The sequence below is a fragment of the Geotrypetes seraphini genome, chromosome 15 (genome assembly GCF_902459505.1).
Source record: "Geotrypetes seraphini chromosome 15, aGeoSer1.1, whole genome shotgun sequence".
Taxonomy (NCBI): Eukaryota; Metazoa; Chordata; class Amphibia; order Gymnophiona; family Dermophiidae; genus Geotrypetes; species Geotrypetes seraphini.
Window position 1 is genome coordinate 62,967,440 of NC_047098.1, and position 19,852 is coordinate 62,987,291.

At 40.0% G+C, this 19,852-nt stretch overlaps 2 protein-coding genes across 2 annotated transcripts in view; one reads left to right on the forward strand and one right to left on the reverse strand.

Annotated features, from left to right (window-relative positions):
* The window catches only part of NCBP3 (nuclear cap binding subunit 3), a 62,519-nt gene extending 60,618 nt beyond the window's left edge, over positions 1 to 1,901 (forward strand). Inside the window, exon 13 of the mRNA XM_033922844.1 lies at positions 1,011 to 1,901. Within this exon, the coding sequence (XP_033778735.1) occupies positions 1,011 to 1,240 (230 nt within the window). The 3' untranslated portion in view covers positions 1,241 to 1,901. The remainder of the gene's footprint in view (positions 1 to 1,010) is intronic.
* Positions 1 to 19,852, reverse strand: part of LRRC75A (leucine rich repeat containing 75A) — a 188,804-nt gene that overhangs the window by 9,334 nt on the left and 159,618 nt on the right. The window lies entirely within an intron of this gene.

Below are 19,852 nucleotides of genomic sequence, written 5' to 3' on the forward strand. Positions count from 1 at the left end.
GTTCCACTCCTGGCAAGAAGGACCCCCACAAGTTTTCAGGGTTTAATTTCAATCTATTTAAATAATAAATGACAAACAAACATGGTGACAAGCAGTGTTTGCTATCTGATATTGACTTTAGAAAACCGACAGAGCCAGCAGATAAAATTTTCAGTTAAGCTCTCTGGAACAGAGTGGACGAGTAGCCTAATGGTTAGAGCACCTGGCTTACAACCTTTTGCTCCTTGTGTCAACCCTCAATTGGTTCAGATACAAAATTAAATTGTAAGCCCTCCAGGAACAGGGATATAACCTACACTTAACCTACACTGGGTTTTACTAAACGACACTAGTAATAATAATAATAACTTTATTTTTGTATAGGTTTTTAGTGCGGGTTGGTGAGGTAATAATAATAATCATTTTATTCTTTATATACCGCCATACCGAAAAAGTTCTAGGCGGTCACAACAAGGTGAGCTGATACAGATAAAATAAAAATTAGAATAGTGGACTTAAAAACAGATAAAAACAGAAAGCATTTACAATATAATGCAGAAAATACCAGCATGGCAGGGAAAGAAGTAATACATAGAACAGATCAAATACATCAAGTTGAATATAAGGAACTTGATTGAAAAAATGAATCAGAATGCATTAAGAGTTGAGTCTTTAACAATTTTCTAAAATCAAGATAGGAAGAGACATCTAACATCATTTTTCCAAGCCATACATTCAATTTAGCGGCTTGAAATGAGAGGGTTCTCTCAAGGTAAATGCTTTGACGCTCAGAGCACCATTTAGTAAAAGGAGCCCAGAGTGTATTCTTTGGGGGGTGAATGTAACTCGCCTTGAGGGAAGTGTAAAATTCTGGTTTCCTCCTCCAAGAAGGGTCCACAACAAGGAGACACGTAGACCTACAACAGGCGTGAGCGTAATCTAAATGATTGGACAGCTGTGTGTATTTAGACAGTGCTTGTTGGATGATAAAACAGTTTGGTAACTGACTTCTCAATCGCATCTTCCAACAGGTAGTTTATGGAATCGCCTGGGAGCCGCCCCAAGAACAAAAGAAAAGAGTGCCGAGAAGTCCGGCGGCTCTTCTGCAGAGGAAGATGATTCGGAACTGCAGCGGGCCTGGGGTGCACTGATAAAGGAAAAGGAACAGTCGCGGAAGAAGAAAAGCCGCCTGGATAACCTTCCCTCCCTACAGATCGAAATTAGCCGAGCGAGCTCTTCTGGCTCTGACAGTGAATCATGATGAGGTTTAACCTCTTAACTTTGGGAACTTTTTTTCTCTTCAGCACAAGAATGCAGAAAACCCACTTGGCTGATAACCATTTTCTAAAGACACTTTAAAGCAACTACGCCGTGTGCTTGATCTTGAGTGACAGAGTAATAAACAGAAGATATCTAATATCTCTTAGCCACAGATCCTTGCTTACATGCGCACAGCGTCTTTTTCAGCTTCAATCTAAAACAAAAAATAATAAGTTGGATTATTCTGGCTTTTGTAGAAAACTCTCTCTTATTTTTTTTTTTTTTTTTTGCGCCCTTTGGAAAGAGTTTTAAAACTTGCAGTGCTGCAGGAACAATTTTTACAGAGTTTGTCCAGAACGTGTTTTCAGCAAAGTGAAATTGTGCTCACGAGGGGGGTGATTGCCGAGTTCAGCTCAAGTTCTGACCAAAAGAACAATTAACAAATGACTTCCTTTCTTCTTCATAGTGCCCAGTTGTTCATTGTAATCCCTTCATTAAAGCAATAGGACAAACTTTTTTCAAGTTTTACTTTCGCTGGTTCTAATCCTTTGGTTTTGTTCTCAAGTCTCCTTTCTCTTTTGCTCCGTAACATGTACAATATGTTTTTCTGTTACTGCAGTGTGCACATTTCCTTCTCTTATTAAATAATCCCCCTTCCTTGAGTCACTCTTTATTGGTACTTCCCATTATTTAGAAGTAGCTCTCCTTTTAAAAAAATCATTTTGAGACCTAGAACAAGAACGTGAATATACTAATTGAAATTGCACCACTGCACACACAATCAGCCACCCAGCAAGGGGCTATGATTGACCTATACTTCTCCCTCCGTATTTGCAGTTTCAGCATTCACGGTTTTTAGCTTGCTGGCTCCTCCCCCCAAATTACATCAGCTTGCATAGAGAAATCGCTGATTCTAAGCATTTACAGAGAAAATCGCCAATTCCCAGCTCTTTCTTCACCGTGTTTTGCCTCTCCTTCAGGAACAGGCCAGGTCTCCCACCATGTTATTCGCAGTTTCACCATATTCACGATGGTTTTTAATAGAAAACAGCGAATAACATGAAAAAGTTATTTGCGGCTTTTCTGTATTTGCGGTTCGGTTAATCCCCTATCACAGCGAATATGGAGGGACAAGTGTACAGGCATAGTAACATACACCATCAGTGCTGCTCATGTGCTGTGATTTCTCACCCCTTCAGTGCCTTTCAAAGGCAAGTTCTCTCAGGAGCTGACTGAAAAAGAAGTCATCCAGCTATTCTTAATTTATTGTACTATACAATATCCAATAACTATTTTTGAGAAAGAATTGAGTTTTTTTAAACCACTGAACTGCGAAGATTGCACTTAGAGAATTATAAGAGCATCGACTGAGGCAACCTACTGGTTTCAGTGGTGAGAAAATGACTTTTGTTGAAGGGAATTGTTTTAATATATCTGCAGAGTGGAACACAAAGTATGGCTATTTTGAGATCTTGAAAGTTGTCTAGAAAAGAGCCAGTAGTCAAGTGATTTAAAATAACGGACTGTAAACCAAGCGTACTGGGCCCAAATTCCATTTCCACCAGACACCCCTTAATTTGGGGTCAGTCACTTTGTCCTTTCACTTTGTCCTTTCACCTTAGAAAATTATAAGTTTTCTAAGGCTGGGTCTTCTTTTTATGTAATTTTGTTAATAAAGCACCTTCATCTTCCCCCCCCAGAGGAAAAATAGAACATAAAAGTGTAAGACCTAGAACATTCCACATTAGAGAGAAAGAGAATTGCCCTGCTTTAGTCATCTATTAAAGTAATTTTTCCTTTAAGAACTATTCAGGTTTTATTTAAATGAATTGTTTCATAATTTTGAGTTGGGGGGGGAGTCCAATGTGTATGTATAATTTTTAAGAGAACCTGTTAATGATTAAAAAACGTAAAAAAAAAAATTGTTTATAATATATGTATATTTGTGCCAGTTTTTCTGTTGGCAGCAGTGAGAACTAGTGCTTTTTTTATATGTGCTGTTACAAATACATAAATGAATTGGAGAGGCCAGGAAAATGTGGTATGGTGTTTACTGTTTTAACTATCTGATATAATTTGTCATGGTATAGCTGTTCTGGGTATACAATTAACGTGGGGGAGGGAGGGAGAATGTGCTCTCTCCATTTCTGAAAGTGGGTAAGCTCTTAGTAAGTCAAGGTTAAAATATATTGTGTTAGGAATAAAGGCCTGGATTCTCAAATTGGCACTGATTTGCATACCTCCATTAAAAATGCCATCCAAACATCATTTTTAACTGAGATGTGAGGTGCATGCCAGCGCCTAGAAAGTTGGCAACAGAATTGTGCCTTACATAGGCTACCGAATGCCAAAGTAGGCGTGGCCCACAATGGAAGTATTGTCGGGTGCCCTAAAGTGACTATGTAGGCGCGATTAATGCAAAGATAGATGCCAGAAATGTAGGCCAGGGTTTTCTGGGCCTATCTTTTGTGGCAGCACGATTATGAAACTGGCGCCGAAGCGTGCTAGACACACAATTGGCAGCTGCTTTTAAGGCGGCCACCAATATCAGCACCGGTTTGAGAATCCGAGCCAAAGTGAATAATATATAATAATAACTATTTATGGTCCTCTCGTACCATTAGTTCACAGTGGATGAGAACTGGCCATTTCCAGGAATTACAGCATTCACATAGGGACATTATACAATTCCAGGAGTTATAGTAATCATATAAGCACATTGTTCAATTAAAACATTCCTAAAGAATTGCATTTTATCCCACATAACAAATTTTCTAAACAGCTAAGTTTTGGTATTGCAGCGAAAAATAAGGTATGAAGGAGATGATCTAAAAATCAGAGAGATTTCTTTACATACTCTGGGTTTTTTCTAAACCAGTATATCGCAAACTGTGTGCCACAGCAGATTCCAGGTGTTTCCACGAGGTGAAAGGCACGTCCTGTAAGCCGGCATTGACAACTCTCCTCCTTGCCGGCGTCTCTCCTCTCCCTGCACCTCCCCTCCTCCAGCATCTCCCACCGGCGAAGTGACAGGTGCAGGGTCACGGACGTCAATGGGATGACGTCGGGCATGCACGTGATGTCATTGCGTCGATGTCCACACACTTCTGGAGGCCTTCCAGCTAGGACACTGGGCTTAGTGTGCCACTGTGCCCAAAAGTTTGCAGGACACTTTGGAAGAGCTTCTTACCGCAGGCCGGCGAGGAAAATGCTCCGATGCTCATAGGAATTGAATGAGTGTCAGAGCATTTACCTCACCGGCCTGCGCTAAGAAGCTCTTCCAAAGTTTAATAAAAGGAGCCTCTAATTTGAAAGTGTAATAAGATAATGTTTGTTCAAATAGATTTAATATTTCTTGGAGAAGACAAACTAAAGAGGTTATCCCTCACACTTCTCACGCATCTGTTTTCTTTTTATCAAATGAATTTTCTATCAAAATAATCTGGTACCCTACAATACATCATTTTATATATATTAAAATAATAATAATACAGGGTAACTTGAATCCTTGCCTCCATAGGGAGCCCAATGTGCTTTTATAAAGGTATGGTGATATTCCATCAAATTTGGTCAATGAATAAATTGGTCATGACACCATATTCTGTATTGTCTGAAGTCTTTTACATGTCTTCCTGGCATATACAATATTAAAATAGTCTAGTTGACTTAAAATGACACATTGCACTATAATTTTAAAGTGTTCAATATCAAAATGTTTACATATTGTTCTAAATTTTCTTAAGAAATGTTTTGGGGTGTTTTTTTTTAAACTAATTAACTTGAGAATCCAGAGTAAGCAAATACCCAGAATTTTGATGGTAGAATCTAAAATATATTGTTTTTGATCAATGAGTATGGTTTGAGGAATTTATTTCTTAGTTTCCAAAACCAATTTTATGTAATTTGAACCTATGTGCAGTCATCCAGTTTTCAATAATTTGAAGTCCTAGTTCCCTGGATGTTTTTAGTAAGGAGCTTTGGTCGAAGATATGATAGAGATCAATAATCATTTAATAGTTCAAGTGTTCCATATAAGCAGTATAGGTATACAAAATCTTTTGAATATTTCAACTCAGTACTTTATATTATCTTCAGGACCTCAGCGACACTGGCAGGTTATTGACCAGATGATAGAGGGAGAGGAGGGGAGGAGGGCAATTTAGAAAAGGGACTAAATATGAAAGAACAACGATGGATCTACAAGTTAAAAACAGTAGAACCAGGAGAGTTAAGCTAGAGCGGGCATCTCTACTCTGATTTGAGAGGTTATGATTGGATGGGAAGGAGAATCAGCTGTAAGGGAGGTGTTTAAAAGGGTGAATAAAAATGCCTCCGTCACCTTTGTCTCAGTAAGTGTGTGAGCTCATATGGCAAATGACGGCTCTGGTATGTATAGAGGCTACTGCCTTTTGTTAATGAAATCTTTTAAATACAATATAACTGTAACTTTTTCTATATTTTTAGGGAGGATCCTTGAGAAAGCTTCCTAGCGAAACATGTCGGATCTAGCCTCCCCAGATCGTAGACAAAAGCACCTTTAAAGATAAGTTAATTCTACTAATTTTAAAATATTGAATTATTTATAATATGACGATTAAAGTTATTTATTGGAAAGCACAAGTTAAAAGTATGTGGACCTATGACGATCAGGCATGTAAAGCTAAACCGCTATGAGATATATTGAACGGTGAGTGGTGTCGCTGAGATCCCAAAGATAATATAAAGTATGGAGTTGAAATATTCAAAAGATACCTATAGTGCTTATATGAAACACTTGAAATATTAAATGATTATTGGGCTGGATAGGATATAATTTCAAATAGAAGCGAGTTAAATTTATACATCTCGTGTTGGACTTTACAAGATGATTATATAGAGAAGACATACTACTACTTATAATAATTTTATTCTTATATACCGCCATACCGAAAAAGTTCTAGGCGGTTCATATCACTTATATAGCACTGAAAGGTGCATGCAACGCTGTGCATTTTGACATTTATAGACAGCCTCTGCTCGGAAGAGCTTATAATCTAACTTGGGCAGACAAGACACTACATATAAGGTTGGGAATGCAGAACCCAAGGTGAAAGGAGTTAGGAGTTGAAAACTCTCTCAAAGAGGTGAGCTTTTAACTACAGTGGTACCTTGGTTTACGAGAATAATTCGTTCCAGAAGCATGCTCGTAAACCAAAATACTCATATCAGTGAGTTTCCCCATAGGAAATAATGGAAACTCGCTTTGATATGTTCCCACCCCGAGGCCAGTGGCGCTGCTCCCCCTGCTCATGAAGGCTCCCCCCCATGTGATCTGCCATCCCCCCCGCTCCTAAAGGGCTGGGTTGAGGCTCGCTGCACTCTTCCCATGACAATCCTTAGACATGTCTCCCAACTCTGATTATTGCAATTAATCTTCAGACCACAAGATGGTGCTAAGACAAAACACAGCTGAAATTCCTTTGAAGCCAATGCAAGAATGTAAATGTTAAGTCCTCACATTTTAAAATTTACTTTCTGTTCTAGGTAAACTATGAATAGGTTTGGATGCTTTTGTCAGCTCTTATCACAATCTTAAATACCTCTAGAACTTTGGGCTGAAGTTGAAGATATTTGTGACCTACATAAACACCTGTTGAAATAGCTCTGATTTCATTTCTGTTAAATGCTTGAAACTGCACTCAAGATATATCATTTAGCTTATTAAAAATTTTCCCCTCCGATGCTGTTGTATTTAAGCCCAGTGCACCCACAGTTAGGCCGACGCAAGGTGAAGGTGATCTACTTTTTTACTGGCTAAATTTTTGGTCAACAAATTAGAGAGTTGTGCGGGGACAGAAATCCCACCCGTCCCTGTCAGAATCCCTTCCATCCCGCGAGGAATCCCCTCCTTCCTTGCCCACCCCCCATAAAGTTACCTGTCCCCTTAGTACTTATTTGTATCTGGGACAGTTGAGAGTTAAGTGACTTTCCCAGAGTCACAAGGAGATGCAGTGGGAATCAAACCTAGTTCCCTTGGATCTCAGGCCTCTGCACTATTAGGCTACTCTTTCACCTGTCTGACATATTGTCTAAGCTCTTAAAGAAGATGACTAAGAAGCCTGCAAAAGCATTTTTTTATTTTGCCTTTGGCATCTGTTGTCATTTGATTTTTGTTCACTTCTCCCTCCATATTCGCGGTTTCAGCATTCGTGGTTTCGATTATTCACAGTTTTTAGCTTGCTGGCTCCTTCCCCCAAATTACATCAGCTTGGATAGAGAAATCTCTGATTCCAAGTGTTTACAGAGAAAATCACTGATTCCCAGCACTTTCTTCACTGTGTTTTGCCTCTCCTTCATGACATGGGAAGGAGGCACCGGGGGCACTAAGGACATAGGAAGGAAAGAGGGAGGGAATAGAAAGGTACAAAATTTAAACCTTTCCTTTCCTCACTACTCAACTCAAATGATGATAGATTGAAAATGGGCAGTTCCATATTTAATACTCTGTCAACCTGGATGTTTTCTAGTATATGTTCTGAAAGGCTCCTCTTCCTCTCTCCTCGTTCGTTTCTCTGGTTGTATATGTTGATGGAGCCTCTCTGGTAATAAGGGCTGGAGAGGCCTCTCATTGGAAAAGGATCTTCCTTCCAAATTGCCCCCTAAAAAATCTGTGTCTGCATCATGCAAGGTGTTAATAGACTGGTGGGTGGTGATGTATATATTTTAAAAAATAAAAGTACAGAAACTTTTTGAAGATCCCTAGTATATTATATTGAGGAACACAAAAGACTTTCTGAACAAAGTTTAACAAAGTCTTTCTTTGCAACTCCTCTGATATTAGCATTCATCTTAGAATCCCAGACGACTCTTAAATTCTGAACATTTTCCAGACATGAATATATCAGACTCATTTTTGACTCGGACTGCAGTGTAAAATGTTTCAGTAGGCGGATTGAATCCTGGAGAAAACCAGTGTTTGTTTTCTCATCTGATACATTATAAATGAGCAGCAAACAGTTACAGTGTGTGAGCTTTTAAGACCGAACAAACAAACCTTTTTAGATGTCAAGACTTGGAAAGGGTAAGCGGGATTAATCTTGGCATTTTGCTGAAATCACCAGTACTTTTTTCTCCATATATTTTATGGTTTTGCTGGTCTCTAGAATGTCATCTACTGAAGGTTTTTTGCTTTTCCAGCAATATTTATGAAAAATAATCAACACACATTCAAACAGAATGGACTTAATTGCACTAAAATCACAGTTTGTCTTGGTGATTTCTAGATCATAAAGTTTGTTTGTAAGTTGTAAGCAGGGAGAGGGTGCTAGATGTCAAATCAGCTGTTTATATTTGAGTTTCTATACTATCAGAGAACCAGCAAAATGATGTGGGATCTAATGTCGTCATCTGTTTAGATAATCAACAAAAACTACCTAGGTTACCAGTCCTCGTTTTCCAGGTCAGGTTTTCAGAACATCCACAATAAATATGCATGAGATAGATTTGCATCTCAAGGAGGCAGTGCATGCAAATCCATCTAGTACATATCAATTGTAGAGATCCAGAAAATCTGACCTGGCTCTGGCTCTCGAGGACCGGAATTGCCTACCCCTGCTATAGGTCATAAGAAGATAAGATTGTTAAAAGTCACAGCAGCTTACAAATTCATAAAACAAAGAAAAGAACGCCAAAATTAAAAAGATAAAAGCACAGAACATTTGCACAATGAAATCAACAATTCAAAATCTAAAATAATATAAACAAAATAAAATAACTGTGTCAAAGATCATAATTGCAGTTGTCCAGTAGTAGCTACAGACCGAAACTATGACAATAATCAGTAGAAGTAATGAAACTCCGGAAACTGAAGAACCATGGGGTGGAAGGAGACGTACATAGATGGATCAGAAACTGGTTGGCGGGTAGGAAACACAGGGTAGGAGTGAAGGGCCACTACTCGGACTGGAGGAGGGTCACGAGTGGTGTTCCGCAGGGCTCTGTGCTCGGGCCGCTGCTATTTAATATATTCATAAATGATCTAGAAACAGGGACGAAGTGTGAGATAATAAAATTTGCGGACAACATCAAACTATTTAGTGGAGCTCGGACTAAAGAGGACTGCGAAGAATTGCAAAGGGACTTGAACAAACTAGGGGAATGGGCGACGAGATGGCAGATGAAGTTCAACGATGAGAAATTTAAAGTACTACATGTGGGAAGCAGAAACCCGAGGTACAGCTATACGATGGGAGGGATGTTATTGAAGGAAAGTATCCAAGAAAGGAACTTGGGGGTAATGGTGGACATGACAATGAAGCTGAAGGCACAGTGTGCAGCGGCTGCTAAGAAGGCAAACAGAATGCTAGGCATAATCAAGAAGGGTATTACAACCAGAACAAAAGAAGTTATCCTGCCATTGTATCGGGCGAAGGTGCGTCCGCATCTGGAGTACTGCGTCCAATATTGTTGCCGTACCTTAAGAAGGACATGGCATTACTCGAGAGGTTCAGAGGAGAGCGACGCTTCTGATAAAGGGGACCTTTCATACGCTGAGAGATTGGAGAAACTGGGTCTCTTTTCCCTGGAGAAGAGGAGACTTAGGGGGGATATGATAGAGATTTACAAGATCATGAAGGGCATAGAGAGAGTAGAGAGAGACAGATTCTTCAAACTTTCGAATAATAAAAGAACAAGAGGGCATTCGGAAAAGTTGGAAGGGGACAGATTCAAAACGAATGCTAGGAAGTTCTTCTTTACCCAACGTGTGGTGGACACCTGGAATGCGCTTCCAGAGGGCATAATAGGGCAGGTACAGTACAGGGGTTTAAGAAAGGATTGGACAATTTCCTGCTGGAAAAGGGGATAGAGGAGTATAAATAGAAGATTTTAGAATTTTAAGCTGCTCAGAAAGACACGTTTACTTGGATGGGATAGAAAGTATCTGAATAATCTTGAAACCTGATTAAGATCCGAAGCTGTAGAGAAATTTTTCCTATGAAAGGGAAATGGCTTTGCACTTTAAAAAAAAAATAGTCCTTGTCTAAGCATACATACAGCACCGACGTGATAGAAAAAAATATATAAGGAGGTCATTGAGAGTTGATGGAAAGCCAGTTTTCATTTCTCAACATTAATTTACCTTCCTTGAGTTGGTTGAATCAAAGGCTGTGACATCTGTCAACTGAAAAATAACAACAACAGAAGAGCCTGGAGGAGGATGAAAAATGGAATTCATTTTCTTCAAAAGGCATACTTCACTCTTTTATAATTGTTATGCTGTGTTGTAGCTGCTGAAATGATCACTGGCATCTTTTCCCTCTTCCCCCTCTGCCATCTCAATTCTTTTTCATCTTACCGAGTGCTTCTGAGAATGACCACACCAAAGGCATCCAGGCAGATTGGGGATCCTTTCCTGTTCTGATGGATCAATATACTTCCATTTGCCATCAGACTGAAAACAGAGATAGAAACAGAGAAACATGATGGCAGATAAAGGTCAAATGGCCCATGCAGTCTGCCCATTCACTATCTCCTTTCCCTATTGGCTAAGGCTCTTTACACCTTGTGGTATTCAGCCTGTGCCTGCTAGGTCTGTCCCCAGAGCAGTGCACAAACCAGAAGTTGATGCACTAGAAACAGCACACTTTAAACCTCAAACTGACAATTTTGAGGATATTTCTTCTTTGGCCTCCAGAGGGAGCAGGACAGCAGATTTGCCTGCTCTAGCTTAGTTCCCAGCAGTCATATGCTGAAACTAGAACCAGCAGGAAAGCCTTTGCACCTGAGGGTTTGGGGCGTGGCAGAACAGCTAGAGAGGCAGAAGGAAAAGAAGGAGCAGCAAGGAAAGCAGGAATGCTCAGGGCAGAGAGTGCTGGATGGCAGTGAACCACCCGAATACATGGACCTGGTAGAGGCTGGATCAGAGCAGCTGCAGCCTGGAAATCAAGACATTCAAGCCATGGAGCTGGAGCCATACCATGAGCAGCTCTCTGGGACACTGCCTATGTAAGTTTGCTGCACTAAGGGCAAGTGAGTTAAAATTGCCTTATTTTTTTCTGGTTTTGGATTTGCATATGAAAAACAATATTTTTTGATAAGCTTACTGGATGCATATGGCTGTGTAATCCTGAGAAAGGTGTGCTGCTTGGTGGCACCTGAAAGAACTTTAAAAGAACTGTTTTAGTATTTGGTGTTTTTTCACTTTCCCTCTGGGTCCCCCAGAGGCGGTTAATAGTCCCAGGAAGTGGGGTTTGCTCTGTGTTTTTCTGTGGTGGGTTTGAGGGCATACATTTTGCATTCTAAGACCACACAAAGCATACTTCCTGGCCAGCACATCATATGCTGGTGCCTAGTGCCGTAGCACTAGTGCAGGCTGAGTTAGTGACATCAGCCCAAGAAACTGCTTTGGAGCTATCTAAAGGTTGTGAACAATTGATCAGCTGGAGAAGCTGTGGTGTCTCTGAAAAGCCAGAACTGTGGGTTTTTGGGTTTAATTATTTTCCCAATACTGAGAGACTCAAGGAAAAGGGTTTTAAAGAACTTTATTGGCTGGCAATAATCCAGAGACTGTTTGAAAATACATTTTTTGTACACGGTGTGCACTAGCAGAAGGACCCTATTTTGGTGCGTTCTGACAATATTGTTTTTCCTTCTTTCAAGGTGGAACAGTTTAAATCCTATGCAAGCATGCTAGTTTAAAGGTTTATTTTTTTTGTGAATAAACTAGGTCCTTGCTATAAGAAACATACTTACCTGGTGCTGTGGTGTTTTCTTTTGGTTGCCTATTTTTTCCTTGTGCAGTCCGCAGTGGCTCAGAAGAATTTTCTCTTGTCACTGGTGCCCTAGGACCCATTGCCCTGAGGCTTCCGGTGACAACCTGTATTGTGATGTCATAGAACTTTATGGTTATAGAAACATAGAAAAGCAGTGAGGAAGGGACACAGTCAATCAACTTCAGGGACAATCGATTTATTAAAACAATATAAATCACTGATACATATATAATAGCTACATATATACATATATAAAAGCAGGCATAACGAGGAATCTTTCAATCCTTTTTCGTGTCCCTGAAGTTGATTGTGTCCCTTCCCCACTTCTTTTCTGGTTTACATTTTCACACGAGGGGTTGTGTGTTTTCTTTATATTATGGGATACATTTATTTGTATAGAAACATAATAACATGATGGTAGATAAAGGCCAAATGGCCCATCCAGTCTGCCCATCCTCAGCATCCACAATTTTCTCCTTTTCCTAAGAGATCCCACTTGTTTGTCCCACGCTTTCTACTGGCAGACTATTCCACACATCTACCACCCTTTCTGTAAAACGGGGTTTGAAGACTGTGCTGTTTGTGCGCTCTTTTGAGCCCTGAATCGGCTTTTTATGCCGTTATTCTGGTTTTTTCCTTATTGTATGTAAACTATCTGCGGGACAGATGGTGGTTTTGTAGCTTACTGTAAAGTGTGATGTGTTTATGTGCTGATGTGGTTATTGTCTTTGTTATGTTGTTTTGTGATTTTAGTATGTATGTTATTTTGTAATCCGCATAGAATCGCTGGATATACGGAATATAAAATCTCGCTCTGGAGTTTCCTTTCGATTGCGTATTTATGCCACACCGTGCAGTTCTGTTGTGATATATAGTAATATTTTATTTTTTGGAACAAGTGATTGCATACAACGAGAAACTAAATTGTGATTGGATGAAGAAGGAAGCACTGTGATTGGACAAAATGAGAAACAGTACTGGCATTGATTAATTTGGAAGAAAATACTAATGTGATTGGATAAAATGAGAGTGAACCAGGGACATTTCTTTGCTTTTGTGTTATGACATAGCTAGTATTTGTTGTTGATTTAAGGAATCGGTTGCTGTTTAAATAAGGCAGAATGAATATTTGTTTATTTATTTAAAAAGCTTTTATACCGCATAAAAACCTAAGTGGTGTACATAACATACCAAAAAAAACCCAAACAATTTAAATGAGAATGGTTTGGCCAGTTAAAACGTGGAGACAGCACATATGTCACCAAATGCTGCAATTTGTTAAAATGCAGACTTGGTTTATGACTATCTGAGAAATTCTGTTGCAATTCAGTTGTTATGTAAAAATTAAGCAAAAATGAAATTTTAAATCACTTAATCTCATCTTAATTGCATTCCTTCATTTATACATTATATTTTCTTCAGTGAGACTAAAGAGGTTTAGTCTGACTTCCATAAATTAACTTGTGTGTAGAAAACATTGCTTTAAAAGAGGAACAACATTCCAATCATCAGGCAAGGTCCGAGGCCCTGTAATCAACATCGGTAGCAAAGAACAGCAAGAAGCAGCAGAGTGTTGAAGAAGTGATCTGTACAAGCAACCAGAGCTCCGAGGGGGTGCTGAAATGTTCTTAGCCTAACCAAGAAGAGCATGACGTGGATATGGTTCAATCAATGATCCGAAACAATGTCAAACTGGCATTTAATATTTTGAAGGTACCAGAAGCCTCTCTCAAAGATTTATTACCTGCCTAGGAGGATGAAATCTCAAAGTCCTAACAAGCAGAATTTATCTGCTGATAGTTTGGACTTAATTAGTTTCCTGGAGAGGTCGGAGACTGAGGCCCATTGTTGGTTCAGTTTGTCCTAGATTCTAACAGAGCTTGGATGTTAAAATTGTTCTATAAATATAGAGATACAGTATAACGACCCCAGACTACAAATCATTCTGAAAAGAAATAAAAACCATCCTATTCAAGAAATCCTTGAAGACAAACTAACACCGCAAGACTCATCCCAATTTTTCTCAGCAACTCGCTCTACTCTTCAATTCCTCTGGAAATGGCCAGATAACTCCTTTTGTAATCCACCTTGAACCGCAAGGTAATGGTGGAATAGAAATCACTAATGTAATGAATTGTAAATACTAACTCTTGTCTGGGAGAAGGAATCTGGAAGATTGATTTGTGACTGGATCCCTAGACCCGCCCAGTTCTACCCATCCCCATCCTATAATGCCCTAATCCCGCCCCCAGTCCCATCCTAGCTCCACCCCAGCCCCACCCCTCCCTGCCTTCCTGCCCGGGTCCGGGTTTTCTAACCTCTTTGGATACAAACTGCTTTAAGTTCACCATTCCTGCAGGTTTTTCTTTTGTTTTGAATTGCATGGCACACTCAAATTGAAATTTCCAATCATTCCCTGGGAAAGCTGCAATTACAATCTAAAAATTGCAATTTGATACTCCTTGCCAGGCTTCAGACTCCGTGAAATGGTTCTCATTATAGTTAAATATTCATATCTGTCTGCACCGTCTATACTGACTTCATGTCTCCAACTGGAATTTTAGTGGTTGGCAGAAAGCCCAAAGTTATTACTCAGTTGAACTCTTGTTTATAACATCTGATCAAAAGAGATTAATTTAAGCAGTAGGAGCAGTAACTAAATTGGTGTTATGTAAATGGTTTCCAACATCGTATTTTATGCTAATCTTTTCTGTAATCAAACAAGCACTGCAGCTGGAAACACGACTTACCACGAGCAACACAAAAGGTCGTGAAAAGGCCCACAAGTCAACTGTCTTAACGAAAAATTAACAGGCGAATAAACAAATCTGTTCTGAGGCACAAACGGATATGAACCTCGGCTGCTACCTTACTTCAAAGTATGTGGATGGTCTCCTTTAGTATAATTTTGTGGTGTTCCTTTCTGCGTCAATTTTGATTGTACACCACTCTGCTCAGGCAGCGAAAATTGACCCCACCGTCACCAAACTGATGATCAAAACAACAGACATCAAAGTGTTTTGAAAAGAAATCAAAACATTTCTATTTAAAAAACACGTCCCCACTAACTAATCTCCTCCCCCCTCGCACAAGCTCACCCTCTAACACATTAGTCAACTCCTAGAACCTTACCTTCCAAAAATATTCAGATTCCTAAATAAGCATCTACCTTCAGTATCCAACAAACTTCCTCCCTCATTGTTAGGTAATTTTTCTTCTGTAACCAGTATATACTGATATTCTCCACTGTACCCTGTTATTACTTGATTTTCTACTACGAAATTCTTTCGGAAAAATCCAGATATCTTATAATTTATAATCCTCTACCACACCATGTAAAGTACATGAATAACTGTTATGTAATTCTCTCGGTAATGTCCAGATCTCTTCTAATTTGTAATCCGCCTAGAACCGCAAGGCACAGGCGGAATAGAAATCACTAATGTAATGTAATGTAATATTAAGAGCAGTTTAGCAAATGCCAAATAAACCATAAACCATATGTAGCAACAGAATGGTGATGAAGTTTAAGTTCACTCAACAGTACAAGATCAGGCCACACAACCACCCATTTCTAAAATTTACTAAATTTGCTTGGGGAAAGCAGAAAACTCTGGAAGACCATCAGGAACCTGAATTAGATCTATTGGACTTGACGAATTTAATAGAAAAATCAGACTCGGAGCAGATTACATTTGCTACATTATTTGTGCAATTAGCCTTAGATTCAGATAGAGATTGGTTATTGAAGTTGGTCTTTTTTAATATAGACTTGTTTCTGAATCAAAAAATAAGAATGTATCCAGATGTGTCTAAATCAGGGGTAGGGAACTTCGGTCCTCGAGAGCCGTATTCCAGTCGAGTTTTCAGGATTTCCCCAATGAATATGCATTGAAAGCAGTGCATGCAAATAGATCTCGTGCATATTCATTGGGGAAATCCTGAAAACCCGACTGGAATATGGCTCTCGAGGACCGGAGTTCCCTACCCCTGGTCTAAATTAACGCAAAAAAAGAGGAAACAATTTTTGCTTTTGAGACCCCAGGTTTTAAAACTGGGAGCTACCTTTGTATTAGTGTTTCCCTTTCAAGGGGGCCAGATATACCTTTTTTGACTCTACACAGTTGACGAGATTTATTTTAGAAAATGAGGTGAGGTCTGCAATATTCAGGAACGAATGCTCGAAGTTTAGATTAGGTCCACTTCAGGCGACCGTTATTTTCCTTAATAAGTGAGGGAATAAATTAATCTTCGATTTTTATGGAACTCCTCCTTCATATTATTGTGGACTAACAAACAGTTGAAACTTGACTAATTTACCTTATTATTATATTTCTTTTCTGATTTGATAGAAGTTGGATACTGTTGATTTCATATGATTATTATTGTCATAAAAATTGAAATTTAATAAAGATTTAAAGTGAAAAAAAAAAGATCACGCCACACAAAAATATAGAAAATGATGGGAAATGCCCGTATATCCCATGCAGTCTGTCCAGCCATACTATCTACTATCCCTTTCTCTCCCTTAGAGATCTCATGTGCTTGTCCCTATGCTTGCTTGAATTCAGATATAGTCTTTCCACCCAATATTCAGTGGCACTTAGCTGGGAAAGAACAGCTTCTGGCCGGCTGCTAAGCTGGCTAACCGCCGAGATTGTCAGCCATCTCCTGCCGGATCTCCAATTCAGTGGATTGGCCTTGACAGGCTATGTCACGTGATATGGCTGGTCATTGTCGCAAACTTTTTAAGCTGCTAGCACCCTAATCTCGAATCTGCGGCTGGAGGGCACCTGGAAATGCGCGGACATTGACATGATGACATCACGTTGCTGTCCATGCATGTCCATGCACAGATGTCCTCCAGGTGTGGCCCTGAGCCTCCTATTACCACCGAGGGTGGGGGGAAAGGGGGGGGTGCTGCAGAAGGAGAGGTGAGGAGAAGGAGCAGAGGCACCGGCGAGGAGGAGACAAGCAGACACTGGCTGACAGACTACAGAACGTGCCTCTCGCCACAAGTCAGCCAGCACCTCTCCTTCTCGCCAGCATCTTGGGGCGCACCTGGAATCCTCCGGGGCACAAAGTTTGCGATACACTGCTCCAAGGAGTGATTGAGTGCGTGCAAATTTCTTTTGTGAGCAACAAATTCTAAAACCCAACAATTTTTGATCCCGGTATTAGCAATGCATTTCTGTAAATAGTAGAAAAAACCATCACACAGTTTAGTTTAATTAATACTTTATAGTTTAATTTTGTTTGAAAAGACAGGTCTGGTCAGTACTTTTGTGAGCGACCATGTAACGGCCAATTAAAATATATGAGGGAACATAGATGCGCGGCTAGATAGACTCGCCTACAAAGCAGGTCTGTCTTTGGCTACTAGGCCTTAGCCGGCCAGCCGGCCCATAAATATGGGCTGGTCTGGCTAGGTCCGTGGCACCAAAACTTAACCCAGAAATTCAATACGGTAGCCGGATACAGCTCCAGCATTGAATATCTGCGTTCCTGGTGGACAATCCTCCAGCAGCGTCAGCAGCCGCAGCACTCTAAACAGGCTACTTTGCGGCCTTCTGCTGGTGATTCCCTCTGCTGCGTCACTCTGCGGGAACCCCCTGACCATTTCAGGCCCTAGGCCTTGTGCCTACTTGGTAGTGGAGAATGGGGAAGGAGCAGGGAGTGGTGGGGAGGGCTGGTGCTGGCGTCCCCACCAAGATGGCACTTGGGGTGGACTGCCCTGCCCCCAAAACCACACACACTGCCACTGACGGCAACGATTCCAGAGGATTCATGTATCCACCAAATAAGCGGCAATATCTTAGCATAATGATTTTGTTTATTCAAGCCTGTTAAACTGAAAGTGAAAGTGCGTTTTAGTGCACGCAAACCATGCGCTAACGCTAATGCGTGTATATTAATCTATGCATAGCGCACCTTAGTAGAGCAGGGGGCAAGTTATAAGCATCTGTATTTTGCATTTACTGGTTGTGCCGCTGCTTTGTCAGTGCGTCTCTTGTTCAGGACTCATCCACAGATGGGTTTCCAAGTTGGGCAGATAGTATGATTTCACCTTTGTGCCCTCCATCTCTTGGAATAAGTTGCGTTCCCAGTATGACAAGTCTTTTCTATTACGAATAATAATCACTTCGCACAGAGGCCAGAGATAGGTCAGCGTGTTCAAAAGAAGGTCGCTGAAAGAAAGTATTAGTTTTGCTGTCTGATAAGATCATGTTTGTTCTCTTTAGAAAAATGTGACCAGAATGAAGTCAGGAAGGGATACTCTGTGGCAACGTACAAACACACAGAAATGTTTGGATTTGGGTTTTTCTCTTGATAAAGATCCTGCTTCTTGGACCGACTGGGAGTGCTGCTCTGAAATCACTGGAGGCCTCTGAGGGAAATGCAATCTTATGCTGCTATTTTTATTGAAAAAAAATATTGAAGGTTTTTGTTTATTAAGATTTGATTTCCCGCAGAAGCTTATAACAGTTCTCTGCGGCTAACAATGAAAACATATTCAATAGAGGTAAGAAAGGAACTCCATGACATCTAGGAAAGACCTATACAATCGTACAAGAAGGGAAATAAAAAACCACTTCATAAAAAATATGTTAATATCTTCTTAATAAATAGGCTCATTTTGAGGAATAACAGACCAAAAGGCAGAAGTTGGTTCCAAGAACTCGGCGTCAAATAAAAAAAATCCTTTACCTCTGCTACATTTGTTCTTTTGAGTGATGGCAGAACTAATCCTTTGGCTTGTAAGGACCCAAGTCCTCGTGATGGGACATACGGAATAGTTAAGGAGTTTAGATAACTGGGTTCAAGCATATGAAAGGCTTTATACATTAAGAATAAAATTTAAAATCGAGTACGATATGAGATCGGTAACCAGTGATATTGCAAGAAGAATGGTGTGATGTGATCAAATTTACTTTTATGCCCTAACAACTTAATTGCCGTATTTTGCGATGTTTGAAGCCGTTATTTCAAAACAGAAAAAATGTCCCAAAAGTGGCAGATGGACGTTTTCTTCACCCAAACATCCAAATTGCTATTTTCGAACCCCATTTTTTTACACTATTTTCTGTCATTTATTTGCAGTGCAGCTAAATCTCTAGGGATGGGTTGGAGGCGTGTTTTGGGTGGTACTAATCATTTTTGAATCTCCCATAAAAAGTAATTTTGCATCATTACTACCTGGCCCAGTGGACTCAGTTGTTTCCAGATTCATAGTTGCTTTTTGGATGTATATAACACTGTAATACTTTTAACTGTAACTGATATTAAAAATAATAATTTAAAAAACCCCAAGAACTATCAGGGTAATCGATTTAGCGTGCACTAAATCAGTTAGCACACCTTAGTAAAATGACCCCTAAATGTGGTGACACTAGTCCGGACATTATCACCTGTGATTTATACAATATTCTCTTATATACACTAGGAATTGGATTCTGTGCCACTAGTTATCTGCAGACTAATTATAGATTAGAGCTGGGAATTTGGAGATTCGCAATCATTTCCCATGTCCATTGGTTCTTTATTCTGTGCCTAAGGAATACATTTTTTTTTATTGAATAAAACATCCGGTGTGACCTTCAGCATCTCACTTCTCGTCCAGGCGTTTCAGCTTCTAGGCAAACATTTCAGCTCAAGGGTTCGTGAGGGGCCAGTGGCTGTCATGGAGGAATGCCCCTGGGAGTAGTAGCTAAGGAGATGGGAAGGAAAGGTGTCCAATGAGTTTTGGCAGAGCTTTCTTCCTGGCATGTCATGGATTGTGCTTCTAAATAGAACTGATGTGCTCTTGCCATTATATTCCAGGACTGATCTCCCCACTAGGCCAGATGGAAGCCTCCTGTAGG